Source organism: Furipterus horrens, unplaced genomic scaffold, assembly GCF_987537825.1.
Source record: "Furipterus horrens unplaced genomic scaffold, mFurHor1.1.pri manual_scaffold_8, whole genome shotgun sequence".
NCBI lineage: Eukaryota > Metazoa > Chordata > Mammalia > Chiroptera > Furipteridae > Furipterus > Furipterus horrens.
Window position 1 is genome coordinate 22,140,579 of NW_028327178.1, and position 24,335 is coordinate 22,164,913.

The 24,335-nt window shown below is 36.4% G+C and overlaps 1 protein-coding gene across 1 annotated transcript in view; it reads left to right on the plus strand.

Moving 5' to 3' along the window:
* Window positions 1–24,335, plus strand: part of RIT2 (Ras like without CAAX 2) — a 295,767-nt gene that overhangs the window by 66,602 nt on the left and 204,830 nt on the right. Inside the window, exon 2 of the mRNA XM_090285108.1 lies at window positions 2,689–2,745. Within this exon, the coding sequence (XP_090141234.1) occupies window positions 2,689–2,745 (57 nt within the window). The remainder of the gene's footprint in view (window positions 1–2,688; window positions 2,746–24,335) is intronic.

Here is a 24,335-nt window from a genome sequence, read left to right on the forward strand (position 1 = left end):
ACCAAGGGGTAGGGTAGGGTCAGTGCATGGAAAATTACTAAAAAGGAAACAACAGGAGTAAGGATTCTGGTTAATCTGGGTTAACAGAATACTACCTGAAGGTAGGCCAGGGAATGATGGGGGATGAGTATCTTGGGCAATTGGATATCTAAAGTGTTTAATTCACTCTAAACTGACTTTGCAGGATTCTTGCTAAAACTGGGCGAAATAGAGATGAACACAGAAGCTAAAAGTCAAGACCTAGTTTAGAGGAAGGTTCAGAGGAGCCTGACTCAATTTTGGTCAAGGAGAGAGTCTTTGTTAGTATGATAACAAAATGAAGGCCATTCTAATCCACGGGATAAAGGTATACTTGTGGAGGAAAGTACTTCAGTAAGTCTGATAACACGGAGTAGCTGTTTGGGCAGTGGTGTAATTCCAGACTAAAAATGTTTGTTGGGCATATGCTAGCATGACATGTTAATGGCTGTGGTCTTTATCCTAATAGTTACTGACATATGAATGAAATAATTATTTTTAAAGTGATGATTCTGGAACCATCATGGAAGTTCTAAAGCAATAGAAAGAAAATAGCTACAGAGAATTCAGTTTTCTGTCTACTGAAATAGATATTTTCAAGAGAAATATAAGATTATGAACTAGAAGAATATGCGAAAGAATCAAGACTTATTTGAAAGATATTTTGGAGGCAAAAATAAAGTTTATGTTGGCCATATGGAGGACATGAGAGGGAAGTGTCCAAAGGCATCTTTAAGACTTTAGCCTAAATAATTGACTGTCATAAGATGGATGGTAAGGCTGTTAATCACGTAGTTGCATATCTCTTTGTTTTGAGCAGGGTGGAATGGAAATAACTTCATTTTATTTTTAAATTTACTGAGTCTGAGCTAGTTTTGAAATTTAGTCAATTGACTAGCCAAGCCAATTGTTTATTATGTGACCAGGCATCTGATCTCTGTGACAGTAAACCAGCCAAGGACGAAGAGGCAGAGGAGGCTGCTATTTTAAAACCCATGAAAAGTTTTTTTCCAAATTCTCCTTGATTTTTACTTAATAAACATGTTTCTTTCAGTTTGTTTACCTGAAATATGCTCTCTGTAAAGTATATTGATTTGCATTTCAAAAACTTGCCCTAAACTATCCGATGAGTAGTACTTTCATCTGGAGACTTCTTTTGTCAGTGCAAAGACAGAAGGTAAATAGTGTTAAAATGTTAACAGAAATTCTGTTTCCCTGGGTCAGGTTCCATTTCTTTGCATTTCTCAGCAGTGTTATACTGGTGCCTCATGTAGGTTTGTTGAATTAAACTGTGTTCCCTGCTCTGAACATTAGCTACAGCATGTACATACTGTCAAAGGGAACCAGAGCCAAACAATAAGTGTTAAAAATAGATTTTATTCAGGAACTATTCCAATGGGGAAAAAGAGAACTCACTGTAAAACTGGACTCAATTCCAAAAACAAAGAAATAGGGGGATTTATAGGCAAGGAGTGGGAAGGAAAATTATGGGGAAGAAACATAAAGAGTGGGGGAATGCTTGCTGAATGAACTTAAAAAGGATTCTTTCTGAAGTCAGGCCATGATGATCAGACATCAAGAGTTACTCCGACAAATTTAATTAAAATTTTAATTGATTGGGGGATAAGGAATTTGATCTGATATTGAGGGTGGTCAGATATCAAGGATGGGAGAGTCTCACTAAACTGAGCAGAATTCTTGCTACAACTGGGGTATAGAGGCATAGCAAGGACAGGGGCCAAGATCAATGTCTAGGCGAGAAGAGGACTCAGACGAGTCTGACTCAAGTTTGGTCAAGGAGAGAATCCTTGTACTTTCTCTCTCTCTCTCTCTCTCTCTCTCTCTCTCTCTCTCTCTCTCTCTCTCTCTCTCACACACACACACACACACACACACACACACACACAAGAAAGAAAAAAAGGAAGAGAACTATTATATATTAATTTTTTCCAAGTTTGTGCTTTCATTAGGGAATGCCCTTATCTCCTAGTAATTAGTAATGAAAATTTACATGAGGAAACTTTACAAGAGAAACATTGAAAATGTATTCTAAATGTATCTTTTTAAGAAGAAGATGGAGAATTTAGAGGAGATACAAAAAGAAAAAGAAAAAAAAAACCCTGAAAATTAATTAAAGGTTCTAAATAACATAGATTAAGCAAAATAAAAGTGGCAAACACTTTCAATTGTGATAAGCTAAGGATAATAACTGATATAATACTTTATAACCAACAGAGACTTCAGAGAGTATCGTTTTATTTTAAATATGGGGAAGTTAAGTTCCAGGGAATGTATAGGACCTTTAGTAAAAAGATTTTCCCAGCCAATACCACCTGTTTAACTAGAACAAGCAAAGAAGATCCTACCTACGTTCCCATTATATTAAGATATTTCTTATTTTTAATTTAATATAATTTTTGTTAAAATATACTTAAATTTTGGACGATTTATCATATAGAATTATCTAGCATTATTTTTCATTCTAGATATATGTTTTTCCTCTAGAGCTTTTTCTTATTGTCATTATTTTGTGGTTCATGTTGTATAATTAGTCACTCACAAAAATAAGTCATTCACTAGAAACTATTAAAAGACTGATGAGGTACATTGGTGATTATGTTATGGAAAAAATGGTGAATTTTTATTAAATTGAATTTATTTTCTTTTCAGCAATGACAATGCAGTTTATTAGTCATCAGTTCCCTGATTACCATGACCCCACTATCGGTGAGTCAAAACCTTTTTTCTCCTTTAGCTCTAATAAAGACACTCTAAATAAGTGGCTTACAAATATTGTTGATGTTTGTGGAAAATAAGAAATATGTTTTACATTATGACTCAGTACAAGCACACATTAATATATAATATCTAAGCTATCACAATAATAGCTTCAAGAAACAACATTGTCCTTACTTCTTGCCATGAACTCTTATATTTTCCTTTTTATTCTATTGCTGAGTAATGATGATTGGAATACATTACATTAATTTTGACTTCAGGATCTAGTAATGTAGATCTACTGTACTTGAAAATCTATGCTCTGGATAATATAACTAATGTGATGGTGTGTTTTTATTTGGTCATTTGCTCCCTTCATCAGTATCTGGATCTTGTATTACAGAAGTAACCATATTAATGGTGCCTTTGCAAAGGGCTCTAGATATAATTTTATTCACCATCCTCATTTTTTAGATGAGGAAACTGAAACCCAAAGAGTCAAAATACTGTTAGAGTGAAAAATCTGGCTGTGTTTCATCCTTCCATCTAATTTCCTTTTTATCACAAAAGCGAAGGAACATTGCACTTGGGAACACATTCCTCAATCAAAGCAGAAAAGATGTCTTTAAAACTGCTTTACTCATTCGGAGAGGTGTTTTAAAGAATTAATTGAAAATTTCCAAGCAGAGTCTGTCACAGCATTCTTTGTCTAGAAACGTATTGTCATTGAATACTCGTAAAGCATTATTTCATGGTATAGAAAAACATAGCCTCTGGACCACTGACGGTTGTCTGCTTGTTTGGACTGTGAGTTCCTTTGGCTACACATCCTCCCTTACCCTTTCTATTTCCTCAACCTGTATATCTTTTCCCCTCACCTACAATGGGTGTGATTCTCACCTAACAATTTTAATTAAAGGTCCTACTGTGTATATATAATGTTATTCTATGAATAATTATCTTGTATATCTTCCTAAAAATCCTCCAGGATATGTGCTTGAACAGTACTTTTAAAATAAACAAAATGAACTCATTTTTAAATGCCCCATAATTCAGCAAGACCTCTTCATCAGTTGAACTGAATTAGTAAGATTTAACTGCAGGTAATTAGTGTGTTTTAAATCAGAAAGCATTTCCTCAAGGAGTTGAGTTTTGTGTCTGAAGCAAAAATAACCACTTTGTAAAGTTTTAGAAGTGATTGACTACAGTCCATGTTTGATAATCCTCTAAATCCATTTTCTTAATATCTTGGTTCTAGAATGTTGATAACTTGCATAACCTGTTGTGAGTTACAGAAGGGCAGAAGCTCTGAATATTTTTGGAAAATTTGACTGTGTAATATATCATTTATGAAATAAAAAAATCACTCTGTTCATTATTTTCCATTATTGTTTAAGCTTTATATGCACTGGTGTTTCAAAAACCTACCTTTTGCTCACTAGACTTTCATGTCTAATGGCTTGAATAGGGCAATGTATGTGAATAAATCATAAATGACTCCTTCAAGAGGAATAAAAGAATGTAATGATGACTCCTTTAGGTATCCATGAGGCACATCTATCACTTGTTATTCCATACACAGAAAGCTTAAATCATACCTCTCTACATATGGTTATAAATAAAATAGCTTTTAGAAGTTGGAAAACAGAGACACAGAGCCCTTGATTACTTTGAATTTGATTTTCCCATCATTTCATTTCTTGGCATCTCTAATGGGAATATTGGTTAACAATTTTCCACTGGTGTCCTGCTTCAGGCAGATGAAAGTCCCAAATAATTTACTTTTCTCCTGTTCAAGATACATAACTGTAACGTAGTCTGGCTGACTTAATAACCCCTCAAGAGGACATTTGTATTAGTACATTTTGAAAATCATACAAATTAGAGAAGAATACACCTATCAAGGATACTTATTTCCCAACTTATATAGTAAATGATGACTATTTTTCAGCCCTTGTTCATATCTGTTTGTCATCCGACTGACTGAAGTTTTTGAGTAGGTTTTCTCTGAAATCTTTGAAAGATTTGTATGGTTTTATTTTCTCCCTATATTCAGCTTAAACTTATTTTTCTTTCAAATACATATCAATTCTTAAAATGAAGGTTCCTTTAGGCTTGACTAGAATTAGGCATATTATCTGCTACCAATGTTCTTCCCAAAGAAGTAATTGTTCTCCTTATGTACTAGCAATATTTTCAAAGTCAGTAACCAATAAGTCTAGCTTCTGTAAATCCACAGAAAATACCTATGAAAGGGATATTGGAAGGTGTTGATTCAATTCTTCCATGTGAAAAAAACCCCACTCAAAAATTAAATTGAGTTCCTTATAAGGGTACAAAGTATGAATAAATCCAAGTTTTAACTTAATCTTTAAATTAGACTATCTCTAAGCATTAAGTATTGTGTTAAGTACACTTTGCTTCATACATAGTAAAATAATAATGGAAATAATAAAAAAAAAAAACATTTGGACCAAATGCCTTGATGTCTAACCTTTCATACTAAAAAAACACACATGCCATTTTTAATTAAAAATAAATCCTTACAAGAAAGCATTGTATGTAATTAAATCAACAAAAATAAATGTTTACATGCCTAATATTTACAAAGGAATCTGTTTATCTTCTAGAAATAAAAGAGTAAAAAAGCACAATTCAAGCCTTCACGTGATTTTTATGTTAGGAAGAGAAATTAAGATAATTACACAAATATTTATAATATCTTTGAAGTCAGTTATTACTCCAAGAAAGAAGCAAAGTGCTAAGGGGTTTTGAAAGAATGGAGAGACAATTCAGTGACCCTCTCTTAAGTTGTTTTTACTGTGATTTAGGATCACAGCTTCCTACATGTTTTAAAAGCCAAGAAATTCCTGCCCTCCAGTCTAGAATTCAAAATCTTTTACGAAAGATTTTCCCAGAAGTCTTGACTTAAAGACTTTTGAGAAAATGACCTAGGGCAGTTTGTTTCAATGTGTTCTTTTAATTTTATTATTTAACTTGCTTAAAATTAAAAATCCTATTGTATTTAATTCTAACTTAATATGAATTAAATAGCAAGTTGCTAAGTTGTGTATTTCTTTTCTGCAATAGAAAACCAACTATATGTATGAGTATGTATATATTCTGTCCAGAAAAAGTCCAGACATTGTTAATACAATGAGAACAGTTTGTATGACATTAGTGTAACCTGGAAGCCAAGGAGAATGGACTCTAATGTGCATGTGTGAACAATGACATTGCTATACTGGTCAATGAGGGAGGAAGATGCCATTGAATGAGCATGTGTACTGTGTGGCCATCACATTCAAAATGGTTGAGTGAGTACAGAAACAAATTGCATCAAATTTTGCATTAAACTTGAATATTCCTCCATGGAAACTACTTGGATGATTTAAAAGGCTTTCAGGGGTGATGTAATGACGCAGTGCAAATAAATGTGTGGCACAAATGCTTGAAAGATGGTGAAGAATCTGTTCAAAGTGATCCACTTCAGCAGTTCTGGGAGACCTGCAATGAGTACAGCACCTACGAATATTGAATGTGTGTGGGCCATAAGCAACAAAGATCAGCGACTAACAGTGCGAGAACTAGAAACTGATCCGGAGATTCCCAGAACAACTGTGTCTGAGATTTTGATGCAGGATCTTGGCATGAAACATGTCATGAAAAAATTTGTTCCATGGCTTTTGCTACTAGAGCAGAAGACACATCGTGCTGCAGTTCCTAGTGTCATGATTCAAACTGCTACCAATGAATCAGATTCTTTCAAAAAGGTCATAACCAGAGAGGAATGGTAGATCTAAGACTTTGATCCGGAAACTGAGGCCCAGTCATCCCAATGGAAGTCACCTGGTTCATCATGCCCAAAGAAGGTACAGCAAAGTCTCAGTAAGATCGAGACCATGTTGACTGTGTTTTTTGATTGGGAAGGTGTTGTCCATCACAAGTATGCCCCTCCAGGCCAATTAATAGGGAGTACTACCTCAATGTTCTTTGTCAGTTGACAGATGCAATATGACCAGAACAGCCACAGCTATGGGTAACTGGTGATTGGCGGCTTCATCATGACAACATGCCTGCTCATGTATCATCTCATGCAGAGTTCTTTGGTGAAACATCAAATCACCCAGGTGACTCAGCACCTCCATAGCCTAGATATGGTGCCCTGCAACTTCTGGCTTTTCCAAAACTAAACTCACCTTTGAAAGGGAAGAGATTTCAGACCATCAATGAGATTCAGGAGAATATGGCGGGGCAACTGATAATAATTCCAAGAAAGGATTTTGTAAAACATTTTGAACAGTGGAAGAGACTCTAGGAGAACTCTGTGCCTACTTTGAAGGGGACTGAGGCATCATTGTCCTATGTACAGTGTTTCTTGTATCTTGTACCTTCTTCAATAAATGTCTCTATTTTTTATAGTACATGGCTTGATACTTTCTGGACAGACCATATATATATTTTTTGAACTGTATTTTAGTTCAAATTATTGTTTATTGATATCTTCCCATGTTGAGAATTGTTGCCGTTCATGCTCATTCATAATCAAATAAAGGCAAACATAGAAAAAATAGAATGTAATCATAGAAAACCAGGTCACTTCATGTGGCAAATTAATGCAGATGGAAACAAGATATATCTCAGATAGCTTGCTCTGAGTAAGACATTTAATACTTCATGAAAAAAGTCATGAAGGATTTGTGTTCCTTCTCAGCTACAGAGCATCGAAACTTGGATTATATCAGGTATGTAATTGGTGATTATCTCTCATTGTCCTTAAAGACTGTTGTTTTGGCCCCCTTTCTCTGCAAGCCTATAAAGCTTTATCATACATATATACATGTATATTTATCGTCGTCGTCGTCGGCAGCCGTCCGTCTCGAGAGACGATGGTGTAGCTTCTTAAGAGTCCATCTGCACCACCGAGAATGGCTGTGCAGTCCGACTCGGGAGTGACACGGTATCTGTCTCCCCCCGTGTCGAATCGACATCTTACGATGACGCTGGAGTGTCCTCTCCAGTGGAGCTGAAGCTACAGAGCCTGGGCAGGGTTATATGGAGGGTCTGCTGTTGCCCATGCAGCAGACCCCCCCTCTCTTCGCAGCTGAAGGATCCAAGGGAAAGACGGAGTCAATACAGCTTGGGTTCAGGTGCGCCGCAGGAGTTGCCGGTGTTGACTACAACGTCAAACCGCCTTAGGGACTCCGGCTCCGGATTTTCTGTCGGGGTTTACTCCCTTAGCCTTTCCCCTGAAGAGGTATGCCGCAAGGCAGCGGAGGTTTTTTGGAGTCAGAGTTTTCCTTCTCTGATGTATATTTATATGTATATGTATATGATATGTGATATGTATATATGATACAGGTGATATATATAATTTATTATGTGCTAGGTCCCATGCTAAACATGAGATATATAGAGATAAAAACACAATCTGTAACCTCAAAGCATTTCCGGTGTGTGGGTAAACTTAATTAATAAACAAGACCATGTAATGAGTTCATGAAAAAAAAAGCACAAGATGCTAAAGAGGGACAATGTAAGTACATCTTACATGACCTGAAGGGACAGAAAGTACATGTTAATAGATGTTTTCTGCACTGAGTGTTGAAGGATGCACAGGAATCAGACAAGTGAAGAGAAAGCAAGAACAGATAGTCTCAGAAGAACAAAAAATATGGGCACCAGAGCAAGACAACACAACATTTAACTAAATGGAGAATTTCAGAACCAGAAGTCCCAAGGATGAAATAGATAGCATAATGTGCAGACTGGCAAGGGGTAGGTAAAAATTTGCCAGGGACTAAATCTTTAAAGATTGTGCAGGGCCAGCTAAGGGTGTAGAAGCTACTGTCCTGTACACTTCTCCGGGATAAAAATGAATATTACTGACAGCCTACTTAACTTTTACATCTAGATAGCTCCAGGGCAGACAAAAGTAAACATGCCCCAACTTTAATAATTGATTATCCCTAGTAGACTTTACTTCCTTAAGGATTCTTTACGATGGTAAAGCCCTTCATCTACCAGGGTCTCATGCCAGAAAACCAAGAGAACTCCTTGATACCTCTTTCAATGTCTACATTGTATCAGTCACAACTCTACTGTTTCTACTTTCTACAAATACCTTAAACCTACCCCCATCTCTCTTTAACCTCTGCTGCCTTCTTATTCTTAGCCATCCCCATTTCCAATTTGGACTAATTCTTCAAAATGGTTTTTACACAGAGTCCAGAAATACCTTATAAACACAAATTTGGACTACTGAACAATTCCCAATGTTGTCAATTATCTTTAGGATGAAGAATAAAATTCTAAGAGTAGAGCCAAGGTTCTCATGGTCTTGCTACTATTGCTTACACACTTGCTACCCACTACCTCTTTGTGGCGCTTCATCTACATCCACCTCTTTTTTGAGTCACAAATTAGCCAGGCCCCTTTCTGCTTTAGAACATTTTTATACATATTTTAACCCTGAATATTCTTTACCATTCTTCCCTCCATTTTGCTTGGTTAACTCATACTTTGGTCAAATTTCAGCTTAAATATTTCTTTCTCAAGAAAGCCCCTTTTGAGAGTATTATGCTAAGTGAAATAAGTCAGATAAAGACAGATAACATATTATTTCATTTACGTGTGGAATTTAAAGAATAAAATAGAAACAGACAACAGACCAACAGTTGTCAGAGGAGTGGCAGTGAAAAAAGTTAAAGGTATTAAGCAATATAAATAGGTAGTCAGTAATATCGTAATTACTAGGTATGGGAGCAGGTGGATACTTGGAAGCATCAGGGGGGGTCACTCATGATTTTCTAACCAGTTCACTGTAAATCTGAAACTAATACAGAATAATATTGAATATAAACTGTAACTGAAAACTGAAAATAAATAAATAAAAGAAAGCCCTCTTTGACTACCCTTTCATGCATTCTATCAGAACCTTGACTGTTGTCTTAATATCATTTATCTCTATGTAAAATTATTTTAGTTAAATATTTCTTTAATTAAAGTGTCATGAGAGTAGGAACCCCCAATATGTTATTTACTAGTGTTTCCCCAGATCTTATCAGGTATATAGTAGTGCTCAATAAATATTTGTTGAATAAAAATAGATGAACAAATATATTCCTAGGAAAACATTTATCAATTTTAGATTTTGCTACAGTTAATTTTAGAGTCTTAGAAAGCAAGGTGTGCTAGTGGTCTTTAGTAGAAATTCCTTATGTATATTAATGGCTATTTCTTAACCTAAAATAGATAGCAGAAGAAGATTTCTTTGAAAAATTAAAAGCACTATGTTAATATGTTACTATTTTTTCTGCTTTTTCTTTTTATTCTCTTCTCCTGCTCCTTCATCTCCATCCATATTAATTAATTAACAAATATTTTGGGGGCAGCTATGATGATCCAGGCATTGTACAAGGCACAGGGATTAGTGGCACATAAAATTAAGCAGAAATGTGCTCCTCATTAATCTTCCTTAATTTTATTTAATAATTTCTAAGAGCCAATCATATCTCTTTATCTAGAGTCCAATTGTCTCCTTTTCTCATCGCATTAGGATGACTTGAGGTCATTGTATAAATACAACACAATTTGATTAGAGCAAACTGGCCTTAAGGACCTATTCAATAGTTTCTTTTTCTTGAAGAAAAAAAACAACAACAGCTTTAACAAACAATTCAGTAATAAGTTATCATTTTATTAACTTACCTGGCCATACATTTATTCAGTATTCCCAGTGCCCAGAAATTCAAATGACCAAGTAGTTTCAAGCTATGGTTACATATCCAATTTTCAAAGAACACATACTCTTGTAATTGACTCAGCTGCGAATGCTTTTCATCTTTTAGTGTTTAAACCTCCAATTTCACTTACAAGGCATGAACACTGCATAATATGCTCATCTGAAAGATTTATATTATTTCTGAGAAATTGGTAAGAACTGTAACAAGCTCTAGAGGGAAAGAATAAAATGTTATACGTGGCATTAAGTCTTCTTGAATGATTTGGGAAGCTTGAAAAACAAGGACCTCACGTAAGTGGCTAAATACATTAACAGTATGGATGGTTCATCTGTGGATAGCACCATGTCCAACGACTGGTATCGTACCACACTGCATGAGCATAAAAATATTAATGTGATTAGACCAGTATAGGACTAATGCACCACATTAAGTATACATTCCTTAGTACTTACAGCAGAATATGAAGTTCCTAAACTCAGGATTTTAGTGTTTGAATCACACTGAAATGGCCTGTTCAGTGTCTAAAATGTGTACTAATAGAGTCACTTTGTGTCACTAAAAAAATCACCATTAAAATGTAAATTCTCAGGAGAGAGGTTAAAGCCCAGAGACATTAGGAGTCATTTATAACATTAGCATAAATTATTGCACTCAATTTTTCTAGTGAGTAAACCAAAAGCTATGGTCTACAGAGCAGCACTGAAGAGATTGCGTGATATTTGGAGATGGGAGGGTGTCACTCCCAGGTAGAAAAAGTCTCACAAAATAATTTTTGAAGAAAATCAATGCTTACAAACTGAAATTGAAAAATTGCATTCATTAGTGACTTTGGAATGGTGAACATGGTAGAATAACACAAAGAAAATTAGTATGAATCAGATAGATGAGAAATGTATTCTGCCTTCACACTGGCCCCTGATTTTCTTTCCAGACTCATTTCATGACATCCTTTAGTTTGCTGTGCTCCAGCCACACTAGCCTTCCTTCAGGTCCTTAAATATGACATGCGTGCTCTTCCTTGACTTTCAGCTTTTGCCAGTGTGACCCTGGACACCTTGAGTACCTGCTCTCCACTTGTCACTTAACAAGTTCCTGTTTATCCTTTAGGTCTCAGCTTGCATATCATTCCCCCAGAGAAATCTTTTACCCCCATTGCCTAAATTAATTGCTTAACACATAAACATGCACAGGAATGTGCCTGTATAGCACACAGACTTATTCTCAATATCACATTGCTTGTAAACTTAATAATATTTATTAAATTAAACATGAAAAAGTATGTTAGTTTTTGCTTTGTCTCCCCATGTGGGATGTAGACTTCATAATGATAGATGCCATGTCTGCTTTTGTATTCACTGTATTTCACACTAGACCTAGCATAATGCATGGTTTACAAGGAATGCTCAAAATATTTATTGAATAAAAGAATCTAAATGACTTTGGTGTCCTCCTTTTCCTTCTTACCTAAATTATTATATATTTCACAATCACATGATTTCATATCTCTTAGCCTTCTCTTGTTTTGTATAGTGAACTATGCATCGCACAGGTTAAACCCAAACCTTTGCGGAAATTTCTTTGGGACAGCTGAGCAGAACATGCTGCCTGGTCTCACTTTAAATAAATAACCAAGGATCTCAAATGGGCTTTGAATGACACCTGGAAAACCCATTTAGGTCATAGCCTGCTCATTCTTTCACACTTCTAAGACCAGCAACTTCTCCCATTTTCACATGCTCCCAATGAACTTGTTAATTTACTGAGAAAAATTGAAGCAGTCAGAAGATAAATTTCCAAAGACTCTAATCCAGAAGATACTTACAGAAGTATCCACTACTTTGTACCCATACTTGTTCTTCCTACTAATTTTGTTACTTAGATGAACCACCCATGCTCCTATATAAGCCAGTGCCACACTTCCTTTCCTTCCCCTCTCCTGCTCAAGAAGTTTGCTCATAGTTTTTCTTTTGTAGATCATTTTCCATCATCATAAATAAATGCCATCATTGCTTACATCTTAAATATTAAAAATATTAAACTACTTTTTCATTCTATTTCCTCCACCAGTCCTGCCCCATTTTCCCATTGTCTTTACCATAAATCTCCTCAAAGAGTTGTTTATACCACCAGTTCTAATGTTGCTTCTCCTACTTCTCAAAATCAACTTAGGGTTTCAAATGAATAATTTTACTAAAATTGCTTTTATCAAGGTCATCTTAACATTATAGTGGCTAATTCAATGGTCAGTTTCCATTCTGTCCATTTTTATCTACTGGCAGCATTTGATATGATCTACCACTCTCAGATTTCATCCATTTATTTCTCTTGGCATCCAGGGTGCCACAATCTCCTAGTTTTCCTTTCTAATAGATACTCCACCTCCTGGCCTGATTCTTCCTTTTCTCCTGAATCTTGAAGCACCTGTGAAACTCAGTTCTGGGTCCTCTTACTGTCTCTATCCACATTCCCCTCCTTGGTGATTCCCTTTCTTCAGTGTCATGGCTTTGGGTGTCAGTTATACACTAAACTCCAAAATAAAGCAGTCTCATCCTTTTGAATGCTTATGCCTGAAACTTTCAAATATTTATTTATTTCTCTCTTTTTCCACACCATATGCCCTCAGAAAATCCTGTTGGCTTCACTTTCAAAATACATCCCAAATCCACTTATTTTTTGCTACTTCCACGGCTGTCATCTTGACATCAGTCAGCAGAATCTCCAGGCTGCACTATAGCACTAGCTCCTAAGAGGTCTCATTGCATTTTCTCTTGCCCCACTCTCATCTACTTTCACCACAGCAGATGGTGTCACTCTGTTTGAAAGCCTTAAGTAGTTCCCTCAAAGTAAAAGCTAACATATCGAGAATGGTCTATCATGCCCTCAAGAATGACATATCTTACTCCTCCAATTTTATTTCTTAGCATTCTTCCTTATTCATTTGGGTCTAGCCACACTGAGCTCCTTGCTGTTTCGGCAACTTGCCAGATAATTCATCATCTTGGCCTCTTCACACTTAATTTTCGCTTGGAACACTTTTCCCATATACTCCTAGAACTAACCTCATTACCTCCTCAAGACTTTCCTTTGGGTTCAAGCACTTACACTGACCATCACCAGAACTCCTGGTTACACTCACTCTTATCTATTTTTCTCGTAGCATATAGTATCATCTCACTTACTATGTAGTTATATCTGCGTTCCTTAGATACAACATAAACTCTTTTAGGGTCACTGGACTTTCCCAAAAATCTAGATCAGCATGTGGTTCATAGCCAATGATCAATACATTAGATAAGTGAATGTCTAAAGTACTTACTGATCCTTCAACCTTGAAAATTAGCATATATTGCTGAACTTCCTTCATCTACAAAACTGAGGCAATGACACTATTTCTCATAATTGTTTGGCGAGATAATGTAGAAATGCAGTTATAACTGCTTCAAACTCTGCTCAAGACCAAAGGAATATAATTTCCTCAGTAGAAATCAATTAAACTGAAGATAAAAATTGTAATAAGGAAAGCTGTTGGGAAAAGACCACCTAGATTTTGTTCCCTTTTATGAAGGCCCAGGGAATCTATGCAGAAAGGATGTTGAAGTAACCAGAATGACAGTTTATTATCTTACAATGATGTTACTGTCATCACTACCACAATTACTCAAAACATGTATATTATGATATTTTATGTGGTCAAACTTACATAAAAGAGAAAAAAATCATAATTAAAAATCCCTGATTTAATAAAATAAGTTTAAAAAATACTGGCTATGGGCAGCATATCATCTCCATGATGGCTATCTTACATGGAAATACAAAAGTTGCCTGTTAGGCATTCAATCAGTCCAAAGGGAGTTAAAAGAATAGAAAGGTTAATGATAGGCTGTGAACGCAGGACACATCCATCAGGACTGCACTGTTTTCACTGAAGGCTCCAGCACTTCCTTCTTAGCTCCAGAACAGGCTGTTACTTAGATCATTCCTGGAAATAATAGAAATAACACTTGCAATTTTCTCAGCATTTACAATAGATCAAACCCTTTTGGAATGCATGAGACATTCATTGTTGATATATGCGAATGCAATTTTATTTCTGTTGAGTTCTGCAGGTTAGGGACAATTCCAACTCTCTCGGGTTACTCTATTGATATTCTGGCTTATGTCCATTCATTCTTTAATGAATAATTAATAAGCTGGGCACTTTTCTTGGATCTATGTTACAGCAGTAGACAAGACAAAGTCCTCTGCCCTCATGGAGATTAATTTTAGAAGACAGATAATGTAAATTTACTAAAAAATCTATAACATCAGGAGGTTAATTTGTAGACACATTTTACTTGAGTTTCATCATATATATTTATTTGATTTGCAATCATATTTGTCAAGTTCTTGCTAGCTCACTTGATACAGTTTCCAGAAATACTCCTATCTCTTTAAGAAACAAATAGATACAAATTTGAATATGAAATTAGGAATAGTACTATAGAAGGGACCCCTGCAAAAAGTAGCCCAGAAACTACAGCTTCAGTAGAGACACAATATCTTGGCCTCTGAGGTGCCCTCTCCCTCTTTCCCAAGAACTGTTAATGTCAAGGACAGTGTGAAGGAAAGGGAGTCAGAGTGAAAAGTGACAGTGGTCTGAATCAAGTGTGGCTACTTGGAAGAAAGTGCACATATCACAAATGTAGTAACACTGCAATTCTGAGCTATACCATCTATTGTTTTGCTCTTGCAGTGTTCATGTGTATATGTGCAGAGAATTGTCTCCTTAGAGTTACCCAAATTAATATTATTAGTGATTCATTATAAATGATGTAAATGTTGAATAACTAAAACCAGTCCTACCACTCCACAGATGGAACTCTAATAGATCCGGATACCATCTATTTCCCGGTAGTGTGATTCGGTGAGGACGCCTATATTTTTTTCTACATCTGATTTGTTGAATGCATTTCTTCACCTGAAAAACAGAAATAATAATTTGCCTACCATACTAGGCTGCTATGAAGATTAGTTGAAATAATAGAAGTGAGATGCTTAGCATAGATATTAGCATACTGCAATCATCCCATAAATCTCTGTACTGTTAGTACTAAACAAATAAATCTTCGTGCTACGTGTTGCTGTTGGAGAAGGTCCCTGAGAGGATGTGACCAGAGGTTAACCCATGAGCTGGACCCAAGCATTAGGAGGCTCCTCACTCCCTCCCCTGTCCATGGAATGAAGGCTCTGCCCCCCATTCCCACAGTTGGAGCCATTTTATTTTTTCTTTTTGAAAATGAAAGAGCAATTTTTTTTTGAAATCATCTGTCACCAAGAGGTAGAATTTATGGTAAAATAGAGACACTTAAGAGAAGGATATTATTGTGGTTTATAATGAAACAGGTAAAGAGTCCCATGCTATCCCACCACTAACACAAAGGACATGTTAAAATAGCAATTACCCTAGATTTCTGGTAATAGAGAAATTAACATACCCCTAAACTTCTGGAAGAAACAAATTGCATTCTTACTCTGTTCTTTGGAGATGTGATCTTATCCTGTCTTTGAAATATAAGCATCCCAGAAAATTAAAACACTACCTACAGTTGCCTGAGACTAAAGGGAAAATAATGGGCTGATAAAGGCTTTTAAAAATATAGACTGCTATAAGAAGTTTTCTTGCCCAATATGTCATCCATAACTGCTAAATTATGTAATAAAAACATTCTTATAATTAGTCTTTCAGTAGAGTTTTCCGTTAGTACTATAACCATGGAAACTTTTAGTTAACCACCTGTGATGCTGACTCTATCCAGTAGCTGATTAAAATGATCTGTGCTCAACCTAAAAAACTAGAGATGTGCAATGGTTCTGTCATTTCATCTAGATATAGATGCGCTTGGGAACAAAAGTGTGCCTACAACAGAAACACTTCTCAACATTTTCTTTGTTTATTCAATGATTATAATAAGTGGGCACTTAGAATCAGTAGTTTATTTTAAAGGCATCTTTATGTATTCTATTGGCTCTCAATAAGCAATCTTACATAAACAATTAGAGTAAAAAAAATGTTTATACTGGTATGTCCTAAAAATTGGCCAATTGATGATAAATGCAATATATGAGATAAAAAATACTTTAAGCATATCTTAAAAGAGCTAACAAAGTTTACATTTACCTCCCCTAATTCATGCATTTTTAAAAAGGAAAGTGTAAAATATTCTACACAGGGACACATTCCGAACTGCAACACACCTTTTGGTATTTTCAATCTTTTAGTGGAATTTAGATTCATTTACCCAGTGTCTTATGTTTAGAAAATTGTAGAACTAGAATCCAAATCTATATTTGTTTGACCCAAAAGTCAGAGTATTTAACTACTGCCTTCTAATTTATGGCCTCTTCAAAGGGAATCTTTGTTTTTAGTCATAGATGATTCTACTTAATGCTTTTAATTGAACTAGTGTAATTTTAACAACTGTATTGAAGTGATTTCCGGAGAATAAAGAGGTCAGCATTTTGACATTTCACATCAAAGTTGACCATATCAGCATGTGTTTGCTCAGCATGAAATGAAGACATAGAGAGAGACACTTAGAAATAGCTGCTTAGTTTGATTCATGTAAATAATCGAATTGGACATGTCATACATATGCCCATGTTCTATAATTTGCTTTCTTTGATTAAAGACAGTCCCACATTGGGATTGAAGCTGAAATTAGCTATATAGAAAATCAGTTTTAAAACTATCAACTATCACACCAATGTAAGAACCTATTTTTCTATTAAAAGACAGTTTTAAATATTTTATCTTTCTATTTTATTAGTCATATGGTAATGACAGTAATTAAATTTTCCATTTTATTTATGAAGATCAAAGATATTTGCCAAGTTTCTTGGGGTTAGAATAATGCCCTACATATGAAAAGTTGATTCATCTTTGTGTTTACTTGTCTATCTGAATATTTTATATATTTAAAGAAACTCACTTTTTTATTCAGCAGCTAGATAGTAGCATTAAAAAAAAAAAATCCTTTTTCTAAGGTCCTGTGCATCTAAGAATAGTGAAACTTTCCTATCAGAACCATATTAACTAATTGAAAGATTCTCATCAGTGTATACATGGGGCCATAGTAGCCCATTGTAAGGAAGGCCAAGGCTACAATGATCAGCAGTGGTGGATACTGTAACCTTAAATTTTTATATATTGTCATGTGCCATGCATGTTAGCTTTATCCCATCTATATTAATTTTTCAAGTTGTATGTTTGGGTTACGCCTTTATCTCTATCCTCTCTTCACTATCATCCTTTTATTTATTTTTATTTTTTATTGTATTTTTTCCATTGCCATTTAATCCCCTTCATCCCCCAGCCCTGCAGTCACCAAACCCTTGTCAATGCCCATGAGTCCTTTTTCCTTTTTGCTCAATCCCTTCACTGTCTCCCCTCCTGTCCCTCAACTGCCATTCTGTTCTCTAACTATGAGTCTGTCTTATTTTGCTTGTTAGTTACATTTGTTCACAATCACCCTTAAAGAGTTGTTTATACTAGCTATTTTCATTTTCCAAACTCCTATTCACTTCTCAAACTACTCTAATCTGGCTTCCAAAACTAATACTTGACTGAAGAAAGACTAAGGCATCACTATGTTCTAAACCTAAATGACATTTCCTAGTCCTCATTTTACTCGACTTCTTAAGGGGTAACGGATACTGTTTTTGCACTTTGAGGAGTAAATGTTATCTTCTGTAGTTTTCTCCAAAGTCATAATTGCCTGGTTTGTTACTTATTTTAAAGCAGTCCTCAGCTGCCTTTGAAAACTCATTCTCCTTTACCTGGCCATTATACAGAAACATCGCTCAAGGCTTAATCTTAGACTCTCTTCTCACTCTTGGCTCCTTTCTCCAGACAATCTCATCCATTATCAATATGCCTGTGATAATTATGAAGATTTGTCTTCTAACATCTGGACCTACGTATCCAACTACTTCTTATTACTCTTTGAATGTCCTGATATATTTCAAATTCAACTGTTTCAGGTTAAACTCGTGATCTGACCCCTATCAAAATCGCTCCTCTTGCAACATTCTCTGTGTGGGTGAACAGAGTGATTCAAGCTCCAAAACTGGAGTCATCTTTGACTTCTCTTACTTATCCTTCATATCTATGCCATCATTGACCTACTGATTCTAACTTCTAAATGTTTTTTAAATACATTTTCACTATCATAACTGCTACAACATCTCTTTCTTGAATTACTGCATTAGCTTTCTCACTGTAGTCACTGTAGTCACTCCACCCCTGCTCCACCCATTATTTACCCCCATCATGCAGATAAAATAATAATTAAAAAAATAAATTGTAATTATAAAATAGTGCATGTCTATATTAATTTGGGATTAGGGTTTCAGCATATGAGTTTGAGGGTGGGCATGAACATTCAGTCTCTTGCAATGGCTTCCCTTGGCATTTAAGAGAAAGAAATTAATACATCCTGCTAAGCTCTACTTGGGCTGTTCTCTGTCAGCCTTTCAAGCCTAACAGGCACCACTGTCTCCTGTGCCTCTCTGCCCTTAGACAATACTGTATTTCTTTCTGTACTAAATCTCAATGCCATTCCTCCATCCGCAGTGCTCCTTCACAAAGTGATCCATAAGTTTAAAGTATGTTTTTATGCCTTGCTCTACCTCTGCTCCTACCTCCATTTTCTGTTTTGCTTAGTTAATTCTATTCTTACTTCAGAACTCACTGAAAGTGTTACCTCTTTAAAGTTAAGTTCCCTGACACTCCCTTCAAATATGTCACCCTGTCTTTGGGAGCATGATCATGGATTTCATGAACATCTTTTAAAAATATATAATTTTATGTATTTTTTAGAGAGAAAGGAAGGGAATGAGAAAGAGGATGAGAAATATTGATGTGTGAGAGAAGCATCAATCCATTACCCAACCAGAAATAGAACCAGCAACCTTCTGGTTGCCAGCATGCAACCCACTGAGGCACATCAGCCATGGTGGTTTCATGAACATCTTTGCATTTAAAATCACAGTGCCTTTCCTAGTAATGGAACTTTGAAAAAACTCAATTTGTATATGATGAGTGAATTTAGGCATTTTATTTTTAGTCCTTAGAAGAAGCTTAATAACTCGGATATGGCAGCATTTCATATACCCAGCTTAGAGCTGATGCATTTTGAAGAAACTAAAAAGGACTAAAAATGTATTCAAAGGAAAGGATCTTGGGGTAACTCGTCAAAGTCAGTTTACCCTTTTCTTATTCATCCACAATTTTAATACACTTTTTATCTAGTCTTCAAGTCTAGAGCATTAGATACCAAAAATTTCAGCAGAATAATAGATCATACAGATGGTAATAGCTTTGAAAGGAAGAGGCTGTAAGTCAAAAAAACCTAACACTTTGCATCCAGATAATGCAGAATAAAACAGTTATTTTAAGGAATGTTCCAAAAGTTTTGGCAGTATACCAAAAATATCCCTGCTATATTATTCCCAGATAATCACATGTTCTTCTGTAGAGTTGCACTTTCCTTTTCTGAGCTCATTTGCAAACACTGGGAAAAACAAATTTTGTCAATGGGTAATGAAAAGTTTAACATTCCAACAGTTAGAATGAGAAACTATAAGAGCAGTAATTCTTAGTCCTGGTCCCCAAACACTATATCACTAAAAATCACTGGGAAAAAGGAAATGATTGATTCATGTTCATATTCATCACACACATGCATGATAGCTGGCTAGGTATATCTCATATTCTATTTGCTTTAAATATAAACCAAGAAACCATTGTGGTTGGTCATAAATTACTGTAACAGTTTGTAACAAAAGTACCAGAATCATGCCTTCAAATAAGATTGCTTCCTTCAGAGTCATCATGTTGAATTGCCATCATTTTAGTGATGTTGCAGTCTTTGAAAACATGACTGTATTGTGTATAATACACAGACGGAAAGGTTCACTCTTGCTTTGTATTTCACTTAAGTAAGAACACTGGCTGACGCTATTGGTTGTATTATGGGACTCTTGCCTACTTCTCTGATCTCATACTGCACCCTCTCCCCTCTCTAGTCAACATCAACTTTATGCTATACCTTGAACACATTAAGCTTGATGCTGACCCTGGTACCTTTGCCCATGAGTTGTTTCATCTACCCAAAGACTCTTTCACCTACTTTCCTTGGCTGAATCATTTTTGTCATTGAAATATCATCTTAAATATCTTCTCTTTAGAATCTATCCCTCTACCTTTACACAATTTTCTGCCTAATACTTATCAATATCTGCTATTTTCCTTGGATATATATTGTTTCATTGCCTATTATACAAACAGGGAATGTGTCTGTCTCAGTCCCCAGCACACAGAATTGTATCTTTGGAACACCTACCTAGAGCTCTGGTATGCGTGCATGTGGATGCATTTTGAAAAAAAAAAAAAAAATCTAAAGTTTTTTTAACTTGTAGTGTACCCACAAATATACAGAACGAAGATGTCCAATGACTATTCTTTCTTTGAAACAGGAATGCAGCCTGTTAGCACTGAAACACTAACCATTTTTTAAAGAAACACTTTTATTTGCTTTTCCATAGTTTGTAATTACTATTAATGACTCTAACAGGCACAAATTGTTGCAGAGGAAAGGCAATAATTTTCTTTTTGGATTACTTATGAGCTGAAAATATTGTCAATTAAATTGAGATGATGTGAAAGGCAGAAAAAACAGAGCTTAATTTTAGTATTATGACTGAATGTTCAAGGAATAAAAAATTTCAAAGTTCAATCAAGTTGTGAGAGGTTAAAAAAAAGGAATAAAATATAATAGTGAGAACACAATAAGGTACCTCTTCAGTTTCCTCATATAAAGCCATTTTTACATTAACTCTCTTCTATTGGAAGACTAAAGCCTAATTCAAGTTCAACAGCAATTCCTCATTATGAGAATTTCCCTACAAATTTGCAGCGTTTTATTCAGAGACTAGGGATGAAGTTTGTGGAGGACAAGTTTGGAGAGTGACAAATATTCAATATTGATTAGTTGAAAGGTTTGGTCTAAATAGTGAGGGGAAATATTTGCTGATGCACATTTTAACAATTAATTATACTCACAAATGGAATACAATCTCCAAATTGCAGTGGGTATGATTGTTTCTGGAACAAATGAACAAGCATAATTTATACAGTGTGGAACCACTTGGCAACAGCTGAGAGAGTTAATCGAGTCTGGTGGTGGGAATAAGGCCAACATGACAGAGTGGGTAAACTGGACAATTTCCAAGATGCTCATTAATCACGTGACTAATCCAAAAATGAATGCATCATGCAAATTAAAGGTGAAAGTGACTTCCTGGTTTGGAGAGATACCAGCATGTGAAATCGCGTGGATTTTTAACAGTGCATTAGGCAGGGGCATGGGATGTGTCAATGTCATGCTTTAATTGGAATACGGTGGTGGGTGGAATGTGCTTTAGAATTAAACATACATTTCCATAAAATTTAGTCTGGTTAAAATGGAAATCCAGTGATGCAGAGAAGCATTTCTGAAATTGTCTTTAATAAGATATGGAAATATTCAAACTGTTCAAAGAAGAAGTGGGGAAGGGTTATTAGAATATTCCTAATTTCTCTAAACTCAGTCAATGACCAGCTTTCTGTTTTCTGACACCTCTCTTTTTCTATTGAAATTTATATTGAATGTGGAAACATTTTAAATATTTAAAGGAAGTCTGCGTAGATGGCATGAGAGTGCACAAGAAAAACTCTTTAAGTACAACTTTAATTTGGACCATTTTGTCTTACATGACCTAACCGTATAGTCAGTCAGATCAACTTATTAAAAAATATAGTTGACATTTTCTTGTATTTATTTTCATTCTGTTAAAACAGCAATAATATTGCATTTTAAAAAAACTTGTTAGATTTTTCACCAAAATTTTTACCAGTTACATATGGGGAACTGGAATGTCTTAGATCAGATTTAGATAAATTTGAGATTATTTACTGGCATTCCTATCTAATTCATACTTTGGAACAAATATTAAATTTAAAATGTTTAATATTTGAAGATTATTTGGAATTGTGGGAGTTTGGTACATTTCCTACTGAATATAATAAGCATTTGTGTTGCTGTTTTCATGTTTTTAATTTAATATCTTATTTGATCCCCACAAAACACTAACAGGATAGATATAATTTCTTTATTTTATAACAAATTAGAAAATGGAGCACCACAGAGACCACAAATTCCTCAAGTTTTTTGTGAATCCTTTGTTTTGTATATTTGTTGTAATAAAAATACAAAAATGCTATTGTTTAAAAGAGTAAATCATTTATTAAGTTTAAATACTGTCTTTTTAGAAATATTTTTTCCTAACTAGAGAGATAAGGTTTGATCGTCGTAGTCGTCGTAGGCAGCCGTCCGTCTCGAGAGACGATGGCGTAGCTTCTTGAGAGTCTATCTGCACCGCCGAGAATGGCTGTGCAGTCCGATTCGGGAGTGACAATCCCTGCCGCACTTGGTACAGGTGAAGGCAGATGGCCGTTGTTGCTGCTGCTGACGCTGCTTCCGCCTCGATCTTTTCTGGACCGCCTCCTCGTTGCGCGCAGCCTCCGCGCGTGACATACCTTGCCTGACCGCGAGCCTCCAGGCTAGGCGGTCGTCTGCTTGAACTTCCCATGTGTTGAGATTGATGGAGCATTGTGTCATGTCCTTTTTGCAGATGTCTTTGAACCGCAGTTTTGGGCGCCCTGTCATCCTCTTGCCTTCTGCTAGCTCGCCGTAGAGGAGGTCTTTGGGGATACGGCCTGCATCCATTCTTTTGACATGGCCGAGCCACCTGAGGCGTCTCTCGCTAAGAACTGCATGCAAACTGCTCATGTTGGCTCGCTTCAGCACCTCGGTGTTGGGGACCTTATCCTGCCAGGCGACATGCAGGACGCGTCGCAGGCACCTCATGTGGAAGCTGTTGAGTTTCCTTTCGTGCCTTGCGTAGGTGGTCCACGTCTCGCTGCCATAGAGGAGAGTGCTGAGTACGCAGGCTTGGTAGATGCGCAGTCTGGTTTTCTCAGTGAGGCTGGAATTGTTCCACACTCGCCGGTTCAGTCTGGCCATAACTGTGGCTGCCCTGGCGATTCTCCGGTTGACCTCCAAGTCGACTGACAGAGAGCTCGAGATGGTGGACCCGAGGTAAGTGAAGTCGTTGACAACCTCCAGGGTGTATCCGTCGATGGTGATGCATGGGGGAGTCCCCGTGCCTTGAGCCATAACATTTGTCTTCGTCAGGCTGATGGCTAGTCCGAACTCCTTGCATGCGTGGGAAAGGCAAGTGACTAGCTGCTGGAGTCCCTCTTCGGAGTGTGATGTCAAAGCTGTGTCGTCGGCGAAGAGCATCTCATGGATGAGCACCTCTTTGACTTTGGTCTTGGCTCGTAGACGGGCCAGGTTGTAGAGCTTGCCATCGGATCTGGTGTGAATGAAGACACCCTCGCTGCAGTCCTTAAAGGCGTATTGGAGGAGCACGGAGAAGAAGATTCCGAACAGCGTAGGCGCGAGGACGCAGCCCTGCTTTACTCCGCTGCTGACTGGGAAGGCCTCAGAGGTTGCGCCGTTGTAGGACACCGTGCTGTGCATGTTGTCGTGAAAGGACATGACCACAGCAAGCAGATGTGGTGGACAGCCAATCTTCCGTAGCAAGCTGAAGAGTCCGCTTCGACTGACCAGATCAAACGCCTTCGTGAGGTCAATAAAGGCGAGGTAGAGTGGTTTATGCTGCTCGTGACACTTCTCCTGCAGCTGGCGTAGGGAGAAGATCATGTCCACTGTTGATCGGCCAGCTCTGAAGCCACACTGGGACTCTGGGTAG